The 25,033-nt window shown below is 39.4% G+C and overlaps 1 protein-coding gene across 6 annotated transcripts in view; it reads left to right on the top strand.

The window, feature by feature from the left end:
* The first annotated feature begins 12,883 nt into the window (after positions 1 to 12,883).
* LOC126213463 (uncharacterized) overlaps positions 12,884 to 25,033 on the top strand; it is a 149,017-nt gene continuing 136,867 nt past the window's right edge. For 4 of the 6 annotated variants that reach the window (XM_049941238.1, XM_049941236.1, XM_049941237.1 and 1 more), the window contains exons 1-2: positions 12,884 to 13,239; positions 19,641 to 19,733. In XM_049941238.1, the coding sequence (XP_049797195.1) occupies positions 19,707 to 19,733 (27 nt within the window). In that variant the 5' untranslated portion in view covers positions 12,884 to 13,239; positions 19,641 to 19,706. Of the gene's footprint in view, positions 13,240 to 13,593; positions 13,781 to 19,640; positions 19,734 to 25,033 lie in introns of those variants that run through there. The other 2 variants (XM_049941235.1, XM_049941239.1) reach the window with 2 other exon arrangements.

The following is a 25,033-nucleotide window of genomic DNA, read 5'->3' as shown; positions in this document are numbered from 1 at the left end:
TTCTTTGTGTTCTGTGAAAGATCATTTAACAATACACACGTTGCATACACAGCACCGACCAAACACCACTACAAGACACAAGTCAGCGTAACCATGTACAGTTACTACAATCAAATGGTTCAAATGGCTCTGAGCACTATGGGACTCAACTGCTGAGGTCATTAGTCCCCTAGAACTTAGAACTAGTTAAACCTAACTAACCTAAGGACATCACAAACATCCATGCCCGAGGCAGGATTCGAACCTGCGACCGTAGCGGTCTTGCGGTTCCAGACTGCAGCGCCTTTAACCGCACGGCCACTTCGGCCGGCTACTACAATCACTAAGCTTCACACGATATTGTGTGTAACCTCATTTTTGAAGACTGAAATTCGTCATTGCAGCTGGTTGGCAACAGTCATAAATATAACAATGTAATGCAGGGGCATCCAAGCTTTTAGCTTTTTAGGGTTACAATGGAAGAGAAAGAGTATTTTTGTGTTGCACATAACATACATAACACTAACCACGGAGGGAAAAAGAGAGAGAAACGGTGTGGACCATGACAGAATTGCATCGTGTGGTAGGATTTTCAAACTGAAGTTTGTCATAACTTCAAACAACGGGAATTTTATGGATTTTTTTTTTTACCTGTTATGTGATAGATGCTCACTTTTTAGGCTGTACTAATACGTACTTTGGCGTGCATGCACCCCTGATGTAATGCAATATAGAGGTGTAGCACAGTGGCTAGCGTATAACATTGAAACGTAGAAGGTTATAGTTGAATCTCATCACGTGCAGTGAAACTTTAATTATTTGTAAATACAATAAAAAGACACTGATTATTATTTTTATTCAATCAATTGGTTTACAAGTTACTTCTTATTTTTAATATTTTGCGGCATTATTTTCAGTATCGTATTCACATTTTTATGTTCTCTAATTTTTTCCTATGGTTCATTTTTCGCTTGGAATCTGCTTGTGCCGCCTATAATTTACAACCGAGCGCCAATCAGGACTACTCGTGTGTTGGTAATGCGGCATCGCGTGTGGCCACTGTGAGCATAGTTTGAGGTACCCAACGGCAGCGAGAAATTACAGGTTGCTTTTAGCGCTTTATGTTTGCTCGTAGAAGTTAACTTTAATCATTGTGAATGAAGCTAGAGCGATTTTAGTTCTGCCGCAGATTTTCTCGGACACCTTGCACATCACGAGGTTGTGGTTAGATTATGACGTGACTTTAAATTCAGGGATGCAAAACGTGTTGTCTGCCACAGTACCGTCATTGGTCACTTAACGTCAGCTCTCGACAAAGCGTATCAAATTTCCGTCATATCACGCGAAAAATCCATGGCTGTGGAGTGAGCATTCGGATGCGCACAACAATTCTGTCCGCGGTTTCTCCTGCAGCTCAAGTCATGTGATTTTGGAACGGCGCATTTTACTCTACACAGCGCTTCACGTGTTATGAGTGTTATTATTTTGCTGCTACACGTAGATCACCTTCAGAAGAACAGTGAAACTTTGCAAAATTTCATGCCACGAACTGAAGTCGGCTTAAAGATGTGTCAGAGTAATGGTATTGTGTTTTTTCGTCACAGTATCATAGCTCAGAGTCCACTTTCTTCACGTTTTCTCGGTAAAAGGATAAGAAGTGACAGCCAACAACTTCTTTTTTACTTTTTCTATTGTACTTACCCAAACTGTCGAACCTCTGTTCTAATTAACCCTTAACTCACGAGTAGGGTGACCATATTTTCTTCGGACAAAAGTGGGACTTTCATACATTTTCTTGGCCAAAATGTGGGACAATTTTTATTTCTCGATAAATATCACTTTTAATGCTAAAATTTCTTCTTCCTCTGCAAATATAGCCTTCACTGATATTTGTGTGTGTGTGTGTGTGTGTGTGTGTGTGTGTGTGTGTGTGTGTGTATGTGTGTGTGTGTGTACAAAACCAAACAAAGAATGGAAAGACTGGAAAGAAGTACATTTCTAGTTTTCAGAAATTTACTTATTAAGAAATGTGACATTTATAACAGAGAATGTAGAAAGACATACAGTAACAATCACTACAAAAAAAGTTCTTAGTGAACACAAGGAATTTGCAGTTTTGTGGATTCCACACTGCAATCATGTTTCTTCGAAGATGAAATTTCATTCAGCAACTCAGGTTTACCTAGTAGAAGTCAGTGCAACTGTATTTACTGAAGTTTAAACAGGTCAGTAAAATATACTTAACGCTCCTTTCATCTGTCCACTGTGACGATAGTAAGCTGAAAACTCTTCCAACATTTGCATTGTGGGCAGGGAGTGAAAAGAATTACTGCGCTATATTAAGCGATTCTCTGAACTGTTTATTACACTGGCAAGATCTGAAAAAGCTACACCATTTTTCATGTTCACTGTCTGTTTCCACTCGTTGTTTTACAAATGACTGTATATGAACTATTTCATCAAAAAAGAGGCTGTCAGTTACTAGAATGCCCTTTTCATTTAATCACATTAAAGTATTTTCAACTACTGACCATTCTGGTGGTTCTGTGAGTATCATCCATGAGAATACAGAAAACGCAGCTATTTCCTGTAACCATGTGGATAAATAGTCTACTGAAGCATCATAAAACGTTGATACTGCTATGTCAAATTTCTTAACAGACTAGTCATCACAATCATTCAGCAGTTTTTTTACACTTAGTGGTACAAAATGTTCATTTTTCCTTGAATTTAGACTTGTCATAGCTTTATTTAAGACTGCTAATACTTCACATAGGGAATTATTCTGTTTCTCAATGCTCAGAATGGATTGTTGGAAAACACTCATTTGTGAATGTACAAAAAGTAAATAACATTCATTTATAGGATCACTGAAAAAACTCTTTAAGATTGCAGGGCAGTTTGAGTTAGACTGTGACAAAAAGTAAGATTTCAAAGGTTCATCATACGTTTTCAAGATCCTTTCTATGGCTGGCAACAATGAAAGCCACCTTGTTTTGGAAAAGGAAAGAAAATTTTTGTAAGTGACACCAAGAAATTCACAGAATTCAATGAATTCTGCAACACGAATAGAAAAAATATGAAAATGGTTGTACAACTTCATGACAATGCAGTCAATGTTAACAGGTAAAACATCACAAGCACTTTGAAGTGTGTTATGAACAACATGTGCTGGACAACCTATGCCAACAATGTTGGAGTTTTTTAATTTTTCTTTCAGATGTGTGAAAACATTATTACCCTCTTTCTTCACTAAACCCCAAAATTACAGTTAGTATTGTCTGCACCAAATGCAAATACTTTGAGATGATAGTGAATGACTGTATAACATGAGAAAGACAATTGGAAATTGATTCGGACTTTTCGTTCTGCAATTAATCAAGATCAAGCAATTTCGTCTGCAGTCCACCCACACCTACAGAAAAATACTGAACTATCACAGGAAAAATTTTCTGATGCCCATGGTTGCCAGCATCAGTACATATTGAAAAGTATTTTGCACTGTTTACAGCAGCTATTACCTGTTTCTGGGAATGCGGACCTATAACATTGTTGATAATTGAAACTTCCTGGCAGAATAAAACCGTGTGCCCGACCGAGACTCGAACTCGGGACCTTTGCCTTTCGCGGGCAAGTGCTCTACCATTTTTTTTCACCAAAAACAGTAACAAAAATGCCTACATTGAAATGACATAAGTAAGGTGACAGATAATTGCAGTCATAAATTACAGCATTCAAAGAATGAGTCCTCAGCAGTAGCACAATTTAGCATCTTCACTGTCACCTTCAACTGGCGGCAGTTCAGCATGCACATCTTCTTCTTCTGCAGCCTGAGGTTCCTCCTCATCATTTCCCAAATTAATCATTCAGTAAATCCTTGATGTGTGTTCCTTCCAGGGTAAATTACGTGGACAGAAGTCCCGAACACCGACATCGCAAAATATTTCACTGCCTCGTTATTTTTGTCAGTTCCAGCCTTCTAAACGCATCTATAGGGAGTTCAAGATCTTCCTTTATATCAGACACCAGATGTTTCTCGCCATATTCTTGTATCTGCTGTACTGCTGATTTATTTTTCATGTGTGACTTGCAGGTGAGGTTAGGGTCGGGAACGTGACCCAATCCATTCCCTCTCTACTAGGAATCCAGTTCCTAACCTATACCCATTCGGTTGAAGACAATTCGGAGCATGTTACCGTATTTCTTATTGTGATTCTGATATTTCAGTATTTTCTCGAATTCATTTTCCGTATGCATCTTGTATTCAATATGTTCATCGCTCCCAATATTGTTAAAAACATAACTTGTATATTTGCCCATTAACCAAATCACTGCGTTATTTTTTGCCTGAGGGTAGTAACTTTCCTCTGGTCTAAAGAAAATGTTAGTCGGTACATTGTTTGCTGAAGTTCTTGTTATTTGAGCAATTTTCTCCCTGGTCCACCTGCAGTTGATAATCCGATCTCCACATGTGTAACGATGAGGCACACTATCAACGAGGCTGCATTTGCTGCAGAGGTTAGTGTCGCTTAAACCGATGGCAAAGAGACGCTCATTAGTGCTGATGATGTTATTGGCTACCTTGTACCACGCTGTTCTCACGTCAGATGAAAGAACATCACTACTGATGTTTTTCAGACCACATTCCATGCTATTCCAGCATATTTGGTTTCTTTGTTATTTTTCATTTCATGTTTCCGTCTTTCAGCTAAAATTGCCTTTGCTGTAACGTTTTTGGAGTTTAAAAACTTTTTACTGAGATAGCTTAGTTCAAGTTAAAACTCCCTAACCCGTTTTAGTTTAAAATTTATTTTTTGTATATTTATCGGCGGCTCTACACCTTCTAGCCTGACAATGACGCATAGTTTTGCTGTAATGCACCCTGGATCGTTACGCATTATTCACCATGTTTGTTCGACATACAGTACCATCGGTCTGGACTTTATGTCCGTTAGACCCATTTCTCCATTGCTTGGATCCAAAACTGCTGTCTTCATCGGCACTCGAAACAATTCGCCTTTCCGCAAAAAACTTTGCTAAGGTGGACATGATCGTCTTCGCCACCCAGGATGGGATGGGGAGAACCTGTGCTATGTAGTAGGCCTTGGATAAAACATACGTGTTGATAAACAGTATTCTCTGGAACTGGTCTATGCTACGTTGACAGCTTTCAATCAAAGCTCCCTTGATTTTTCTTGCCACCTCCCGCCAATTTATTGCTATTATTTTTAAAAGGGACGTTGTCAAGGCCATTCCAAGAGCTTTGTGTTCGTTAACATGGTTCGCCCACTCAATGCGTAAGTTAGCAAGCAGCTTTATATTTAGAAATTTAATTTTATTTTCATTTACCCTCGCACCTGATGCGGAACAGTATTTTGCGAGTATCATCTCTAGTTGTGTCACATCTGTTTGGTCTCTGATGATTACGCCTTCATCGTCCGCGTAAGCACCTACCACGGTCTTGGTTCCTGGAATGGTAATGTCTGTCAGCCTGCGCTGTAGCTGTCTCAGGAAAGGTTCCAGCATGGGTAAGAGCCTTCCTTGGGTAACACCCCTCTTTATATCAAGTTGTTTTGTGAGTTGATAGTTGACAGAGATTTGTGCAGTAACACACATTGCAATGCTCTTGATGATGTCGATGGTTTTTGGCAGGAAGTCCATTCGGCGCATTGTCTCTGTCAGGTATTTGTGATTAATTTGATCAAATGCCTTATGGAAGTCTTACAAAAGCAGTCCACAGTTTATGTTATTTGCCTGTGTCAGCGAAATGACATTGCGGTAAAAAGCCGCAGTTTGTAACATCGTCCTTCTGAAAGCACATTCTGCTGTTGGCCTGTCATATCAGCGGTGCATGCTATAAAGCGCTTATTAATTACTCGAGCTATAATTTTAAAAGCGAAATCGACCGTTGGCTATTTATTTTTTTGCAGCCTCTGTTAGGGGGTCAACACGATTTTGCATTGTTTGAACTCTGCACGCACTGGCTTTCCCTGTAAGACTTCACTGACAGTTTCGGTGAGCTTTTCTCCTATTAGGGTCCAAAATCGTCTATAGAATTCAATGGGCAGTCCGTCAGGTCCTGGAGATTTCCTAGCGGGGGAGCTGCGCGCACGGTTTCCAATACATCTTCCCTGGTGATGTCCCAAGAAATGTTCTCGTCACCATCCCGCGATATTCGTGGAAGATGTTTACCAAAGAGCTCACCGTATTCTTCTTCGTTTGTTTCCCCTGCCGCATACATACGTCCATAGTAAGCTGGGATCTCTAATTATTTCCTTCTGGGTGGTGATTATGGTACCATCATCTATTTGAAGTTCATCCATGATACTTCTTCTTCTATTCTTGGCGTGTCTGACAAGGTGGTACAATGCAGCAGTCTCATCTTCAGTGACTGACTTTGCTTTGGATTTTATTTTAAGTCCCTCCAGTTCCTTACGTTTCAGACTTATTAACTTTGCTTTTATTTTCTTGATGTCTTTTAATCTTGTAGGATCGTAGAGGTCCCTGAGCACGCTGTAATTCTACAGTCTCTTTCCTTCCTCTGGCCATATCTATACTAAAAGATGTTAAAACTTTCCTTAGCTTCGGTTTCGCTCGTTGTGTCCACCATTCTATCACACTTGGAAAGTTGTTCAGTGAACGGAGACACATTTCCCAAGCTCTGGTTAGGGCATCTTGTAAGTCTTCTTCTGATAATAACGATATATTTAGAATCCACTGGCTTCTTACTCTTCGGGTAGGTTGTGGTGTTAAATTTACGCAGGTCAACAACGCACTGTGATCGGAAAAACTAACGGGAACAGTTTCTGTTTTCAGTACTTTATCTGCTAAATTTTCCGATACGTAAATTCTGTCAATTCTACTACAGGAATTCGCAACAATATGAGTGAAGTTCACCATTGTTGGGTATTTTATTTCCCACGCATCTTTTAATTTTAAATCAACAACAAGACGCCTCAAGTCAGTTGAGTAATTGAAGTTGGGGATTTGATCCTTTCGACTCAATACACAATTAAAATCTCCCCCTATTATAAGTTGGAGGGGGTTTTTCCTCGGTAGATAAATTACGCTTTCATTAAAGAATGTGGCTCTTGCAGCTCTATTACTGCTGCCAGAAGGAGCATATAAATTGACTATAGTAACTCCTGCTACATTTATTCCAATACCTCGCCCCGATTCTAATTTATCAACGTCATGTACGGGGATGCCTTCTCTAACTAAAATGGCCGTGCCAACATTCGTTTCAGTGGAAATATTGTAAAAATCAACGTAATTGGAAAAATTTAATTGTGGGATACCACTTCCTGTTGTTGTTGTTGTTGTTGTGGTCTTCAGTCCTGAGACTGGTTTGATGCAGCTCTCCATGCTACTCTATCCTGTACAAGCCTCTTCATCGAGTAAATACTGCAACCTACATCCTTCTGAATCTGCTTAGTGTATTCATCTCTTGGTCTCCCTCTACGATTTTTACCCTCCACGCTGCCCTCCAATGCTAAATTTGTGATCCCTTGATGCCTCAAAACATGTCCCACCAACCGATCCCTTCTTCTAGTCAAGTTGTGCCACAAACTTCTCTTCTCCCCAATCCTATTCAATACCTCCTCATTAGTTACGTGATCTACCCACCTTATCTTCAACATTCTTCTGTAGCACCACATTTCGAAAGCTTCTATTCTCTTTTTGTACAAACTAGTTATCGTCCATGTTTCACTTCCATACATGGCTACACTCCATACAAATACTTTCAGAAACGACTTCCTGACACTTAAATCTATACTCGATGTTAACAAATTTCTCTTCTTCAGAAACGATTTCCTTGCCATTGCCAGTCTACATTTTATATCCTCTCTACTTCGACCATCATCAGTTATTTTACTCCCTAAATAGCAAAACTCCTTTACTACTTTAAGTGTCTCATTTCCTAATCTAATTCCCTCAGCATCACCCGACTTAATTCGACTACATTCCATTATCCTCGTTTTGCTTTTGTTGATGTTCATCTTATATCCTCCTTTCAAGACACTGTCCATTCCGTTCAACTGCTCTTCCAAGTCCTTTGCTGTCTCTGACAGAATTACAATGTCATCGGCCAACCTCAAAGTTTTTACTTCTTCTCCACGAATTTTAATACCTACTCCGAATTTTTCTTTTGTTTCCTTTACTGCTTGCTCAATATACAGATTCAATAGCATCGGGGAGAGGCTACAACAATGTCTCACTCTCTTCTCAACCACTGCTTCCCTTTCATGTCCCTCGACTCATGTAACTGCCATCTGGTTTCTGTACAAATTGTAAATAGCCTTTCGCTCCCTGTATTTTACCCCTGCCACCTTCAGAATTTGAAAGAGAGTATTCCAGTTAACGTTGTCAAAAGCTTTCTCTAAGTCTACAAATGCTAGAAACGTAGGTTTGCCTTTTCTTAATCTTTCTTCTAAGATAAGTCGTAAAGTTAGTATTGCCTCACGTGTTCCAACATTTCTACGGAATCCAAACTGATCTTCCCCGAGGTCCGCTTCTACCAGTTTTTCCATTCGTCTGTAAAGAATTCGCGTTAGTATTTTGCAGCTGTGACTTATTAAACTGATAGTTCGGTAATTTTCACATCTGTCAGCACGTGCTTTCTTTCCTGTAGGAGAGCAATATCCGTCGCTGACTCATACAGAAACTGTTTCAGAGCAGCTATTTTAACATCCGACTGTATCCTATTAATGTTTAACGTGGTAATCGTATATGACTGTAACATAGGGGAGCGACCTTTTTCCCGTTAGTCTATCATTTCATGCCACTCCATGCCGGATACGTCCTGAGAATCTGAGTGGAGACCACCGTCACGGTTTGCATTAGAACCTTTCTTTTTACTTTTCTTGCGGTTTGCATTGACACTGGCCTTCGCCGAATGTCTGCTCCGCCCACCCCCTGACCAGTTTTCCACCGAGAGCGGTGTCGGCGGATCTGAGGGGCAGTCGTGTGCCACCATCTCGTCTGCCAAAGGCGACGCAGAAGCAGTTTGCAAACATTCTTCCAATGCCCCATCACTTCTATGAACACTTTCGTTTGCTGTTTGTGTGTTATTGCTGTAAAACTCCGCTTCTTCGTCTTGGGATCTGGGCTGTGATGTCGCCTGTTGTTGACAATCTCTCGCTACCTCGTCACGTTTGCTTTCAGTTGCATCCGCGAGTGAATCTGTCTGCACTGATTGACGTACGGGTACTGCAGCGCTGGGTTGTGGCGTCACCAAGAGCAGCGCATTGCCATCTACTGGCGCGTCCAGCGCTACAGAATGGGACTCTGATGTCACTTCGACCTGTTCGGGTGATGGTAGCGTATTCGATCTGTCTACTGATGTACTTGACTCAGAGTTCGAATCTATCCTGACAATATCGTCTGAAACAGTTTCCAGTACTGTTTTCTGAATGCCACCTACAGCTTTCAGCTTCTTCATCTGTGCTGCTGCCGTCACAAGTTCGACGTCTCTTGTTAGTGGCTATACTACTGTTTCCAGCCGGATTGTCTACAGTGTCTTTCCTGAGTAAAGGTGGAAATGCTTCAAGAGTATTTTGTGGCCTGTCGTCTACATTCCCCGAAATGCTGGAAACTTCAGCACCCGTCGTCTGATTTTCAGTCACAAGATCAGCCAATGTTAACCTTTTACGCTGTTGTAAATTATTCTGCAATACAAACACCTTTTTTGGACAGTTTTGCCGGAAATGCCCACTTTCATTATATATATGACAAGTCAAAGTCTGTCCATTGTATATAACGTGCGCCTTGTAGCCACAAACCAAAATATGAGATGGAATGTTTTGTTTGACATGCATATCGACAGAACGAACACCACTAAAGCATTGCAATCTATGCTGGCTTGACCATCGTTCATTACGAATTTGCCTGATGTCAAAGTATTTAGATAATGCGTCTTTTAAGTAGCAGTTTTCTACCTCAGGGAGCAAATTAAATTCTCTGACTTGTTTATAATCAACATCAGCATTTGAAATGGTAACTGTACTCACAGAATTATCGCGATGGCGGAATTCAGCTTTTCCTTCAAATTGCTGCAAAATCCGTTCCAGCACCAACGGGGAAAGCAGCTTCACAAAAAAGCAGCATTGCTCCAAGTCATAATAAGCAGTGTGCGTCCGATCCGAAGTAATGCCAATAACGTCAACGATCCAGTCATGAATTTCCAGTGAACTTGGCTGAACATTACGGCTTGCTTTGTCAAATCCAAATCTTGGGGTAAGCTTTCTGGGAAACATTGCTGCCATGTCAGCAGTTAACAGCTCGCGAAAACAAGGAAACTAAAATGCTGCATCACCACAATCACAATTTTACACAACACTGTTACGCAAAGTCATGAAATCCAAACAGAAGCGGCACAGCGCGTCCGCTCGGGACGGCCGGAAAAGCCGATATTCTGGTCCCAGATAAACGAAACTTTTGTGTAATTGCTTGTCAGAAGGCTACGAACGATAATGGAAACCGCTCAAAGTATAACTGTCTGTAATACAACTATATTTTTAAATTATTTCACAATTCGAACCAAACTGCGATCTCTGTTTACGTTGCTAAGCAGAGATATTTATCTCTAGATCCAGAATGAGATTTTCACTCTGCAGCGGAGTGTGCGATGATATGAAACATCCTGGCAGATTAAAACTGTGTACCCGACCGAGACTCGAACTCGGGGCCTTTGCTTTTCGCGGGCAAGTGCTCTACCATCTGAGCTGGCAGAAGTAAAGCTGTGAGAACGGACGTGAGTCGTGCTTCGGTAGCTAAGATGGTAGAGCACTTGTCCGCGAAAGGCAAAGGTCCCGAGTTCGAGTCTCGGTCGGGCACACAGTTTTAATCTGCCAGGAAGTTTCATATCAGCGCAGACTCCGCTGCAGAGTGAAAATCTCATTCTGGAATTGTTGATAATTGCTTCACACTGTGTTCTTCCACACGAAACATTTTCTACAATCTTAGAATCAGGAAACTTTTTTTTGTTTGGTTGAACACTGCAGTCATTGGAACGATAGCTTTGGTGGCGTTTAACAACATGAAACGACAGGGTTCCTTCTGCTGCAGCTACGTTTTTCTGTTCATGTGTATTTGAAGTTACAAAATATCTCGTCATTTTTTGCGAGGAACCTGCCGATCGAAGATTCTTCCTGTGTTTCTCTGATTCCATACGATACTGGAGATCTGCAGCACCACCATGAGACACGCATACAGCACAGTTACATACGTTACATTTTGCTGAACAGTCATTGTCTGTAGCAGTGAAGCAAGTAAATTTCCTCTGAAGCTCTTCCGAAAACTGATTTTCGTTTCGGCATCGCCACGATGTGCTAGCACTTCACGAAACTGACAACAATGGCAAGCAAAAGCAAAGAAAATAAAGAGTACGCAACAATTATAGTGCTTAAGCTGTACATTATCAGGGGGTACCGATGTACGGTATGTCAGTTTCAATTGATGGTTTATAAAATCGACACTCAGAACATATTTTAACCACTTTGTAAATGTCTGAAAAAAATCTTTGAAAATCGGGACAAATTGCTTGTTTTTTAAAAAAAGTCGGGACAAATTTTTGAGCCTCAAAAAACGGGACAATCGCGATTAATCGGGACGTATGTATGGTCACCCTACTCAAGAGGTGCGGTCTCTCAGACCTCGCGAAAATTTTCGAGCTCGCTCTCCAAGGCCAGTTGTGGTGTAATGCTTCTATACTCCCCGTGCCCTCTTTAAATTGACAGGCCTACGATGTTTTGCTGTTGCCTTCTGTGTTTAATGTTGACACGTGTTACTGATAGGTGTTGGTGTCTCCTAGGCCGCGCCTCGTGAAATGCGTACCTGTTTTCTTTATTACGGCTACCGTATAGCTCAAAATGTGTTGGCACGGATGTGTCATTTTTAGCTTTCCCGAGTTTGATGAAAATGTTAGTCGGTCTATGGAGGAAGGTGTCAGTGATATAGATCAAGATATAAACGAAAAAGACGAGGATTTTCATTAGACAGTGATCACAGTTCTGCTCTTGAACAAGAATATCATTCAGAGGAAGAACTCCAGGAAAGTTGTGATGGGGATCTGTCTGTTTTTTCAATGAAATACTTAGTGTTTGTTAAAATCGAATGTGTTCTGAGTGGTGATAAAAATGTAGTTCCCAGCAATGAATGTCAGTTTGACAGAATTTCTTTTTGTACCTGTCGGGTGGAATTTTTATGCGCAAATTTAAACCCTGGAATTTAATTTTATTTGGAAACATATCTGGTACAGATATTGTATAATATGTAAAGTTCATTACTCTAACAGTCTATTTACGTGTACTATTTAAAAGAACCACACAAAATTATGTGCTATTGTGCGATAAATAATAAAATGCTGAAAGCTTTGTTTAGTGCAATAAAATACATTAGAAGCATGTAAACAACACTTAAATAATTGTAAAAGTAAATGTTATATAGCATATATTAAAATTTTTTCGTTTGTGTGTACATATACCATAAGTTATATGCCATCCTAGTGCAAAAATGTTATTATTCAGTTACAGAAGTTTTAAATGACTATTATTAGTTAATAGTTTGGAGTACTGTAATGTAATAAACTTGTACCGATTGTTGTAAATATGATTAAAGTGTTTTTGAAGCTTTGTATGTGTCCCAGTTATATACTTAAAATGACGTGTCTCCTGCACAGTGAATCCTTGATTTATGAGTGTACGCAATGGGATGATAAAATTATGATACCGATGCATCCAAATGGGCAGCGAATGGTTGCGTCAAGCGTTTACATCAGTTTTTTGTTGTTGTTTTTTTTTGTTTTTGGAAGACACTGCCGCCAGGCGGCACAGAATCCACTGTGTAGTTAATAGAACTTCCGACGTAGCGCCACCGTCGCAGTAATCCGTACACAAGTCGTAAAGATTGGTTGCCATCAGACTGTCGCAAATGTTTTTCTTCTGCTTCTCCCGCTTCGCCATATCAGTGGCCTTAGAGCCGGCGAAAATACCGTAGTTTATCTTGCGGGAAAACAGTTCACTTACAGAAAACGTGTCGGGAGACGTGGTATTCCAATCTAGTCGTCTTTCTTAGTGAAATTAATGTGATACCAGAAGCCGGAAGTTTGCGAACAATGTACAAGTAAACAAATGTCTGGGTTTATTTGTGTATATCGTGTTTGAGAGTGTTTTTCTTTGTTGTATTGCAATTTTGCGGGACAATTTTGTATCTGAAACGCTCTTTGAAGCACACAGGATGTAAAGACGTGTTGCAGAACAGGTAATTCTTCACCTACAAAAAACCAAATTGGCGGCGAATAGTTTACTGCAGTTGTATTAATTTTGTCGTGTAGACACCGGTAACCGGTTTTAACAGAAGACATTAATAGAAAATAAACATAACAATCGACGCGAACGACGTAAAAACTGCATGGTTCTCAAAATGAACAAATTGTGATAGTAATCAGTGCATGCGCATCTAGTTACGGACGCGTATTGCAAATGGACTCGCCTATAATGCCTATAATACAGGAAAGTCAGCAGCGCACTGAGGCGTGGCCATTATCTGACATCGCAGGTGCCACTCGATCGTTATCAGTATCGACTCTGAATGAAAACAATGGATGATTGAATTTAGTACTAAGATTTCATTATAACATAGAATTCGGCGTGTTGTAGATCCTGACAACAATGACGTTCTTTTCTTTGTTTCATAGGTCACGGATGGAGGGGCGGACTGTACATTGTCGTGCAATAGGCCTATTTGTGAATTCTGTTTAAAGTGAGAGTAGACATATCAGAAGAGCGCTTGGATAGTGTGTGTATGTAATAAGATTTACGTTTCTCTTAAAATATGTTTCATATATAAAATTCCGCCCAGACTTTGCTAATTTAAACACCTTTAATTTGACAATATCGAATCAGAAAAAACGCGCAGAAAGACGCACAAACGTTGCTACATAGAGAATGAAATTGGTATACGTAATATACTGCTGTCTTTGTTATGGTATGTTTATTCCTTTGAGGACATGTTGAAATTAAGCCGCAGTTATTTCAGTGGGTGTAATCTGCCCGGTTTCTGTTAACTGAGTACATAGTTGGCGTTTAAATAGCAGCGCAGGTTTTCAGTTGACTTATCGTTTCCTCGTTTATGCGGACTTAACATTTGTTGACGAACATTAAAGCTAGTGCTGTCCTTATCTGGCAGCTAGTACAGTAGTGGGTTAAAATATATCTTCGGCCACCCTAATTTAAGTTTTCTGTAGTTTACGTAATAGAAAATACTGGAATGATTTGCAAACACGACAGGTCATTCAAAATTTGTTCTCACTGCCGGTGTCTTTACGAAAGAAGTAGCTTACATACGATTTAGAAAAGCAGGTTGCGAGTTGTATCAGCATGTATATTTTAACAACTCAACTGTAATAAAAAACAGTGCATAAATTTTCTTAAAACCGCACAATTTTAGGAGTGAAATTTTACTAAAATTGAATGATAAATATAATCTACAGAGTAAAAAATTTTTAGTTTCGCATTACTGAGTGTAGATTTTTTTTTAATTATTTAGCGTGTTCAGAAGCGAATGCTATCGTCTTCACAACAACAACAACAGCAATAATATTAAAGCTCGCTCTGTTACTGACAAACATTTTGTTTTTTACATTGTAAACTTTCCCTGTTGTATTATGGAATTTTCGTCTGCGATAGTGCATTTAAAGTAAATAAAAGTATTTATTTTGGAGAAGCAAAAAACGAGACTATTGTGTAAAGTGGTACGCTAACTGTACTTGTTACAGAAGACGTTTTAAAGAACTTGGAATTATTCCTCTAACTCTCAGTACATTTACTCCATAATGGTTTTCGTTACTGATGGTAAAATAAATTTGAGCTGAACAGCGGTTTACACAGTCACAATACAAAATACAAAAATATGGAACTTTCGTGTAAACCTTGCCTCCATGTCTACAGTGCAGAATGGAGCTAAGTAATCTAGTAGGAAGATATTCAGCAAGATCCCACGCAGCATAAACCAAGAGTTTAAAATCCACCACCAATTGAAAAGAAAATTAAAAGCTTACCTCATTAGCCACTCTTTCAACAAATAATATATATTCACGGGACTGAAAATTTGTTAAGCTAACTACTTTGGTGAATAAATAAAAATATATGTAGCAGTGTTTGTAGTAAAGCTGCATAAGAAGTAGTAATGTACTGGAAGTGTGGTTCATTATCTTATTTGTTTTATTTTATTTTATTCCGAGTTCCGTTGATCCTGATAGCAACGGAGTTGCAAGGATGTGGATTAAGTCAGTATGTTTACAGTGTTAACAATACATCAGCACACAATATGGTTTATTCATGACTAGACCCATAGTAACTACATAGGACACTAGAAGAATTAAAAACATATTACGTACATCATAGTTGATACTTATATGTACACATTCAGATTAACAACATCAAACTATTTGAGCAACAATATAATGTTACAGCAACAAATAGTTATATTTATGCTTACGTTGCATGGCTAACTCAGTTGTATAATAAAAACTTGCTCGTATGCACAAAAAAATTCACTAACTGAATAAAATGACTTTTGTATTAGGTATTCGTTCAGTTTGCTCTTGAATTTTGGTGTTTCAGGAGCAAGACTTTTGATGACACTAGGTAGAGCATTGTAAATTTTGGTTCTTGTATAACTTTCTCCTTTCTGTACAAGGATATAGTTATAATAATAATAATAATAGCTTTATTCAACATCGAATGGTACACTGCACATGTACAAAGAAACAGTAATGATTAAAGTTATTTGTACAATACACAAGACACATTCTTTTGAATACGTCATTAATTTACAACAAAATTACAATAAGATGTTTACTGATTTCTATTCACATAATTTCATAAAGCATTTGTTGTTCTTCATATAAGTGTGGTACTCTTCTAATGGGTAAAAAGAGTGTTTTACTAAAAATTTCTTAAGCTGACAATTCAGTTTAATTGTAGGAAGAGCCATGACTGCACTAGGCAGTGTGTATTAGCTAATTTTGTACCTGCATACTGAGGCCCCTTTCCGTAAAGTGCTGTTATGTGGCTGCCAATGTAAAATTATTCTTTATTTCTAGTATTGTACTGGTGGAAATCTGAGTAAGTGTTTGGGTTCAGTCTTTTCACGAGCAATATGGCTTTTAGAATGTATGTGTTTATAACAGTTCACACCTCTGTTTTTGGAAACAAGTTGCGACAAGATTCCCTATGTTTTTCTCCACACCCCTTTTTTGAAGAATGAGTAGCTTATCTAGATTAGCTTTGGTTGTTGCCCCCCCCCCCCCCCCCCCAATTTCAATACTGTAGTTCAAGTGAGAGGAGAAAAGAGCATGGTATGCAGTCTTTAGGACTACAGTGTCTTTACAGAACTTACTGGTAGAACTGATTGCAAATATATTTTTGACAACTTAGTTGCTAAGGAGTCAATATATGTGCCCTGGGGCAAGCCATATTTTATGCAAGTGATCTCTGATTTGTAGACACCACTTTCCGTTCCAGTTTGACTTGTTACTATGAAAGTCCTCTTTTCACCTTGTGTTTTGACCATGATATTCACTATTGGTTTTGAAGAGAGAGTGTTTTTTATTAATGAAACATACAAGGGAATATATGTACTGAGATATCATCGTAAATACCTGTAGTTTCCTAGACAGATTCCTGCACGAGTGCCTTGGATGCACACCTCATGATGTGTAGCTCTCTTCTGAGCAATAATTTTTTTTTTTTGCCATGGCTGGGTGCCCCATATACAGACACAAGCAGACATGTGTATATGTGTGGATGGATATGTGTGTGTGTGCGAGTGTATACCCGTCCTTTTTTCCCCCTAAGGTAAGTCTTTCCGCTCCCGGGATTGGAATGACTCCTTACCCTCTCCCTTGAAACCCACATCCTTTCATCTTTCCCTCTCCTTCCCTCTTTCCTGATGAGGCAACAGTTTGTTGCGAAAGCTTGAATTTTGTGTGTATGTTTGTATTTGTTTGTGTGTCTATCGACATGCCAGCGCTTTCGTTTGGTAAGTCACATCATCTTTGTTTTCATGTATGAAGTTACATTGACGACTGACCACGTTCTGTATATTGCTGACACATTGTCGGTGGAATGGCAATCGATCCCCTACTGAAAAAGTGGACGTTTGTGTCTACAGTCGGAATTTATTTATTTTGCCTGGTGGCTACCAGTTGAGATGCACGGTACTGTCCTCGGGCCATCCTGTGATCAAAAATCCAGTTAGGCCTACTTACTCAGTAGGCCTACAGCAGTGCAAGAGAAATTTACAAAAATATTTGTGACAGCAAATGCGTGACGTATAGTGAACCTTAAAATGCATTGCTAGCATCTTAGGTACCCCTGACATGCAGTTGCCACACTTTCCAAGTAGGTGTGCTGAGTATTAAAAGATAAGGTCAGTTTTAAGCTTTAAATATATGTAAATTGTAGCCAACAGTGCCCCAACAGAATTGCAGATATGTTTACCCAAGTTTACATTTTTATTGTTACATACAGTTTATTTCTTAATTTCAAATACTATGCCATTTTTCATATTTTTTACATTGTGACATTTTAACAAGTATAATAATAATAATAATAATGTTGTTGTTGTTGTGGTCTTCAGTCCTGAGACTGGTTTGATGCAGCTCTCCATGCTACTCTATCCTGTGCAAGCTTCTTCATCTCCCAGTACCTACTGCAACCTAGATCCTTCTGAATCTGCTTAGTGTATTCATCTCTTGGTCTCCCTCTACGATTTTTACCCTCCACGCTGCCCTCCAATGCTAAATTTGTGATCCCTTGATGCCTCAAAACATGTCCTACCAACCGATCCCTTCTTCTAGTCAAGTTGTGCCACAAACTTCTCTTCTCCCCAATCCTATTCAATACCTCCTCATTAGTTACGTGATCTACCCATCTTATCTTCAGCATTCTTCTGTAGCACCACATTTCGAAAGCTTCTATTCTCTTCTTGTCCAAACTAGTTATCGTCCATGTCTCACATCCATACATGGCTACACTCCATACAAATGCTTTCAGAAACGACTTCCTGACACCTAAATCTATACTCGATGTTAACAAATTTCTCTTCTTGAGAAACGCTTTCCTTGCCATTGCCAGTCTACATTTTATATCCTCTCTACTTCGACCATCATCGGTTATTTTACTCCCTAAATAGCAAAACTCCTTTACTACTTTAAGTGTCTCATTTCCTAATCTAATTCCCTCAGCATCACCCGACTTAATTCGACCACATTCCATTATCCTTGTTTTGCTTTTGTTGATGTTCATCTTATATCCTCCTTTCAAGACACTGTCCATTCCGTTCAACTGCTCTTCCAAGTCCTTTGCTGTCTCTGACAGAATTACAATGTCATCGGCGAACCTCAAAGTTTTTACTTCTTCTCCATGAATTTTAATACCTACTCCGAATTTTTCTTTTGTTTCCTTTACTGCTTGCTCAATATACAGATTGAATAACATCGGGGAGAGGCTACAACCCTGTCTCACTCCTTTCCCAACCACTGCTTCCCTTTCATGCCCCTCGACTCTTATAACTGCCATCTGGTTTCTGTACAAATTGTAAATAGCCTTTCGCTCCCTGTATTTTACCCCTGCCACCTTCAGAATTTGAAAGAGAGTATTCCAGTCAACATTGTCAAAAGCTTTCTCTAAGTCTACAAATGCTAGAAACGTAGGTTTGCCTTTTCTTAATCTTTCTTCCAAGATAAGTCGTAAGGTCAGTATTGCCTCACGTGTTCCAACATTTCTACGGAATCCAAACTGATCTTCCCCGAGGTCCGCTTCTACCAGTTTTTCCATTCGTCTGTAAAGAATTCGCGTTAGTATTTTGCAGCTGTGACTTATTAAACTGATAGTTCGGTAATTTTCACATCTGTCAACACCTGCTTTCTTTGGGATTGGAATTATTATATTCTTCTTGAAGTCTGAGGGTATTTCGCCTGTCTCATGCATCGTGCTCACCAGATGGTAGAGTTTTGTCATGACTGGCTCTCCCGAGGCTATCAGTAGTTCTAATGGAATAATAATAATAATAATAATAACAAATAAAATGAACTCTGTATTTAGGGGCACTTTTATTGCTGCTGGTTGCAATTTACATATATTTAAAGCCCAACACTGACAAAATCTTTTAGTGGTTGATGCACGTACTTGGAAAGTAAGTGTGATGCATGTCAGGGGTAAGGTGTTACCTATGCATTTTAAGTTTCACTATGTATGATGTGTTTGTTGGAATAAAGGATAATATATTTGTAAATTGCTCTTGTACTACAGTTCTGAGTATGTAATTGAATTTTTTTGAACATAGCATGGCCTGAGAATGGTACTATGTACTGAAACCAGTAGCCACTGGGCAAAATATATAAACTGGAACTGTACACACAAGCATGTAGGGTACTTTTTCATGTCTTCTGGGTGGGGTGATTCACTTTTATTGTTGGACAGTGTGCTAGTCCCACGAGGTATGCGGCAGAACTGCTTTAGTGTCTAATAAAGTAGGAGAGAGCTACTGATGGGATGGAAGTGTGGGCCAGGTAGTTTGTTTGATAATAGCATTGTTCTTGAATGATTTGTAACCAAGTTTGAATTTTGGTCCCAAGTTAAGTTATTGTGTTTCAGGGGTCCGGCCCCTAAATTTTATCTATACAAGAGGTATACTGCTGTCAACTGGGGAGGGGGAAGGAAATGCTTCGTGTAGTTCCGGAGGCTGAGGTAAGCTATAATCAGTTTTCTCTATAATACTTGTCTCAATAGTGTGTTTTAATACTTTTTATCACTAGGCTACTTATCTAATGTTGCTACAGGCAGGTACAGTACTTGATAGTGTTTGTAATGTAACTTACTGTTGCAAATTTCATAAAATTTGTCAGTTCGCAAGCAATTTCTAGAATACTCCTAGCAGCCTACAATTCCAACAAGTAATTTTTGCTGGTGAATTGTTTCATATGTTAGCAATTTTTTAAAAATATTTGTCACATACATGTGAATTGTTGGTTGTGATGTGCAAAGGTAATGCAACAAGTAAAATGTTTGAATTGTCTTGGAAATTGTATAAGTTGTTTAGATGATCAAGTTGTAAATAAAGAATTTTAAAAATTGTGTTTTATGTGTAGGGTACAGAACTTTAAAAAATTTGGATGAGGTTAGAAACTAAAGTTAAATAGCGGGAAACCCAGGATGGAATAATGACAATATTTATGAAAAGGAGAAGTTGCCACTCACCATGTATAGTCCAGTAGGGTTAAACGTAAAAATTAGACAAATCGAAAATAATTCCTACTAAAGGTTTTATTGTTTTAATGGCTTCATTTGTGGCCCAATATGACTATCCTAGGTTTTCCCCTCGCAACGTTGTGGAAAAGTGGTGGGGGGCAAAAATGTACCCGAAAAAGGGGTATTTTTTCGGTTTTGTGATTATATCTCGTAAATGACTCACAATATCGAAAACATAGTGGAATTAAAAATTGTAGGGCACAAAATTCTGCATTGAATGAGACCATCCGCATATTTTTTGGACCACCCATTTCTATACTAGTGCTCTTCAAAATTGGACCAATTTTACATGTTCATGAAAAATTTTAGTTGTGACATCTGTCCTTTGTAATATCGTTGAAACTAACCCATCAATGAAGTGGTTCTTACAAGTGATATGTAGGAATAAATTCTGTGTTTGATGAGACCAAAAGTGAAATGGACCACCCGTTCCTGTACACCTAAGTTTGTACTTTCATTGCTATGCATGTAAGGTTCTTCACATTTACAAATCTAGGTTTCTAGATCAATTTTATGCAGATAACTCAAAAATTACATTATCATGAGTAAAGATTGAAAAAAAATTAAAGAACTATTCAAAGTTTAATTCTGACCATGCCAACTGTTTCTACAGTGACCCAGCAGGTTGAAGAGTTTTGCTCACTACCTCAGAGCAACATGTTGATGCGAGGGATGCTAGAGTTCAGCATGACAATGCAGACCTTCAGAAATTTAATGAGTTGTTTCAATCCCATGATCCTTTTCCTGTTACTAAATTTGTTACGTCCATCAGCACAGGAATCATCAGAGATGACTGTCACGGAACCCTGAAACCATATTCCACCGGGTAGCACTCCTCAAGAAATCTGCCGAACAGCTTAAAGAATCCAGAATGAGATTTTCACTCTGCAGCAGAGTGTCCGCTGATATGAAACTTCCTGGCAGATTAAAACTGTGTGCCAAACCGAGACTCGAACTCGGGACCTTTGCCTTTCGCGTGCAAGTGCTCTACCAACTGAGCTACCCAAGCACGACTCACCCCGTCCTCACAGCTTTACTTCTGTCAGTACCTCCTACCTTCCAAACTTTACAGAAGCTCTCCTGCAAACCTTGCAGAACTAGCACTCCTGAAAGAAAGGATATTGCAGAGACATGGCTTAGCCACAGCCTGGTAGAGCACTTGCCCGTGAAAGGCAAGGGTCCTGAGTTCGAGTCTCTGTCTGGCACACAGTTTTAATCTGCCAGGAAGTTTCAGCTTAAAGAATTCTTCTGATATGAGCTGGCACCCTATCCTCTCTCTCTCTCTCTCTCTCTGTTCGATGCATCGAGGAAGACTCCCAAGTTAGTATTATATGACTTGTTCACACCACTGAATGATGATGTAAACCTGGAAGAAGCAGCATTTGTCATCAATGGTGGATTTCTTTTCCACCAAGTTGTATGGAAGAGTGGTGAAACATTCCAGTTAATGCTAACCAAATACATTGAATATTTAAAAAGACACTACAGCGGAAGAGCGACAAGTGTGGTGTTCGATGGCTACCCAGAAGACCTGCCTACCGAGAGCATCAAATATGCCGAGCGCCTCCACCGAAGCAAAAGACGCACTACTCCTGAGGTCATCTTTACCGAGTTAATGATGGTGACTCTGACACGGGAGCAATTCCTTTCCAATGACAGAAATAAAGCGAGTCTCATTAGCTTGCTTATTTCGCGACTTGAAGGTGAAGGCTTCTCAGTAAAGCAAGCTAATGAAGACACAGACCACCTAATTGTCGCCACAGTGCTCGAGGTATCACAGGAACATGAGAAGGTTGTGATTGTCGGTGAGGATACGGACCTTCTCATTGTGGTCAATGGCCTAGCCACACCATCAGCGAATATATGTTTCTTGAAACCTGGAAGGGGAAAGACCTCATCAAAAGTATTTGGTTCCAGCAGTTTCAAACTGGCAAACAACATCAGAAGGCCACTCGTATTTCTCCACGCCAAAAGTGGATGTGACACAACTTCGGCACTCTTCGGTCAGGGCAAGAAGAAGGTGGTCAATCTACTGGTCAAAAATAAATGTCTTCTGGAAGATATCAAACCTTTCTTAGAGAATGACACTCAAGCTGAAGCTATTGTCGAAGCTGGCCTCCGATTTTTAACAACCCTCTATGGAGGTACGGCAGGAGACACTTTAGACAAATTGCGATTCGTCCTGTTTTCCAAATTCCAGATTCACCCTATCATCCCTACCACCGACATCAGAAGCAGTTCGCCAGCATTGCTTGAGGACCTACTTACAAGTACAAATGTGGATAGGACACCAGATGGATCCGCTCCTCTGGGGATGGCAGGCTTCAGAGTTTGGTCTCGGCTCCGTTCCTACCTCCAAAGAACCAGATCCACAGTCTCTTCTCTCAACAGTTTCCTGCAAATGCAACAAGGGCTGTGCAGGTAGTTGTGAGTGTCGGAAGGCTGGTATTAAGTGCTCATTAATTTGTGTCGATTGCAAGGGGAACTCGTGCACTAACTCCCTACAACCAGATGAAACTGACGAACCAGATGTTGACGAAGACCTGGACTGTATATATGAGGTGACGAAAATTACTGACTTTGAGGAGCCGAGTGACGGGGCGTCGGACTCGGAAATTACAGACTTTGAGGAGCCGAGTGGTGCAGTGACAGTCGAACGTCGACGCATGTGAAATTTGTGTACATACCTACTTTTTCCCTTTTCATCTCATACATTTATGTAAAATTTTGTAATTAGGAAATATAATAACCACTACTTAATTTCAAGGACTGTCACTCTCTTCCTGCCTCCTTGATATCAGTTGAATGGGTATCACTATATTATATCGAGGGTTAAGAACGGAGACCACGTATCGGACAAAAGACAAATTTTACAGGGGACTAAAAAACGTAACTTTTTAATAAAATTTTTGATTGCTTCGATTTTTTATTTAGAGCATAATCGTTTATTACTCTCAGGTTGTGCATTGTCTTTTTTGCTTCATTTTGTTATAAAATATATTTTTTCACTTACAAGTTTTTTTGAGCCAGGACGTTTCCTGACATCTGTCAGATGCGAGGTCTCCGTTCTTAACTCTCGATATATGAAAAACTTTTTTAATATTATTTTTCAAATTTTACAAATTTTTAATATTTTATTCTATTACTATATTAAATAAGTACAACACAATGGGTTGCTATAGTTCTGTATTTAAAAGAGTATACATAAGAATTACTGAAGAACTACATTTGAAATTGTATTAATTGATGATGAGAAATGGTCCAACTTCAATGAGGAGCTGTACACAAATGGGTGGTCCAATAAATTCACTTTTGGTTTCATTGAATGCAGAATTTATCTCTCCATATCTTTTTTATGAATGACATTATTGATAGGTGGGTTAGTTTCAACAATATTACCAAAAAACTGAGGTAAAAACGAAAATTTTTCATGAACATGTAAAATTGGTCCAATTTTGAAGAGCATTAGTATGGAAACAGGTGGTCCAAAAAATATATGGATGGTCTCATTCAATGCAGAACTTCATGCCCTACAATTTTTAATTCCACTACATTTTCGATATTGTGAGTCACTTACGACATATAATCACAAAACTTTGCCCCCCACCACTTTTCCACAACTTCGCTGAGGGGGAAAACCTAGGATAGTCATACTGGGACACAAAGGAACCCATTAAAACAATATAACCTTTTGTAGCAATTATTTCCAATTTGAATGCTAATTCTACTGGACTAATAGTGGAAATGTTGAACTGCAGACACGCACAACAAAAACTACTAAAAGCGTAAGCTGTCGACTGGAAGGCATTACTCTGAAATAGGCAACATACACAAATGTTCGTGCAAATGCATCTCTCTGTCACTGTCTCCCCCCCTCCACACACACACACACACACACACACACACACACACACACACACACACACACACACACACACACACACACAAAAAGTGAAGGACAGTGGTCACATGTGTGAGCTGCGTTTGTATGAATGTGTGTGAATGTTGTCTATTTCGGAAGAATACCTTCCGGCCAAAAGCTTATGCTTTTAGTAGTCTTTTTGTTGTGACTCAACATCTCCACTATACTGTGAGCAGCATTCCTTCTTTTTCATACTATTTTTTAAATTAAGATTTAATAATGTGAAACTGTGGGAGTTACTGTACTTCTGTATAAATGAGCAGAATAAGATTCAGGCATGTGAAATGAGATTTTGAAAAGCTGTGAAAGGATTTACAAAAATGCAGGGCAGTTCAAAGTAAAATAAATATAGCAATACATCTATAAAAATTACAGAGAATGTATAACGGGCATTCTGCTCTGCAAGCAGTCAGTGGGAGCAGGCCTGTGAACTGTGAGCACTGTACCCCGTGTGGAGACTCGTGTAAACAAGGAAATTGCTCCTGAGGGGAGTGCTCGAAGAAACCTAGATTGTCTTTATATCCTCTGCCACATTGCACATCTGCATCCACACTCTGCAGACCACTGTAAAGTGCGTGGCAGAGGGTGCATCCCACTGTACCCGTCAGTAGGGTTTTTCCCATTCCACTCGTATACGGACCACGGGAAGAATGATCGTTTAAATGCCTCTGTGCGTTTTGTAATTGATGTAATCCTTTCCTCACAATCCCAGTGTAGAAGATGCCTAGGGGCTGTAGTGAATTTCTAGAGACATGTAAGTAGGCTTTTTTCAGGGGTCTGCCAGTTCAGTTTCTTCAGCACCTTTCTGACTTTCCCC

The sequence above is a fragment of the Schistocerca nitens genome, chromosome 11, assembly GCF_023898315.1.
Source record: "Schistocerca nitens isolate TAMUIC-IGC-003100 chromosome 11, iqSchNite1.1, whole genome shotgun sequence".
Classification (NCBI taxonomy): Eukaryota; Metazoa; Arthropoda; class Insecta; order Orthoptera; family Acrididae; genus Schistocerca; species Schistocerca nitens.
Note: the sequence above shows the minus strand (reverse complement) of the source record. Positions and strands in the feature narration are given on the sequence as shown.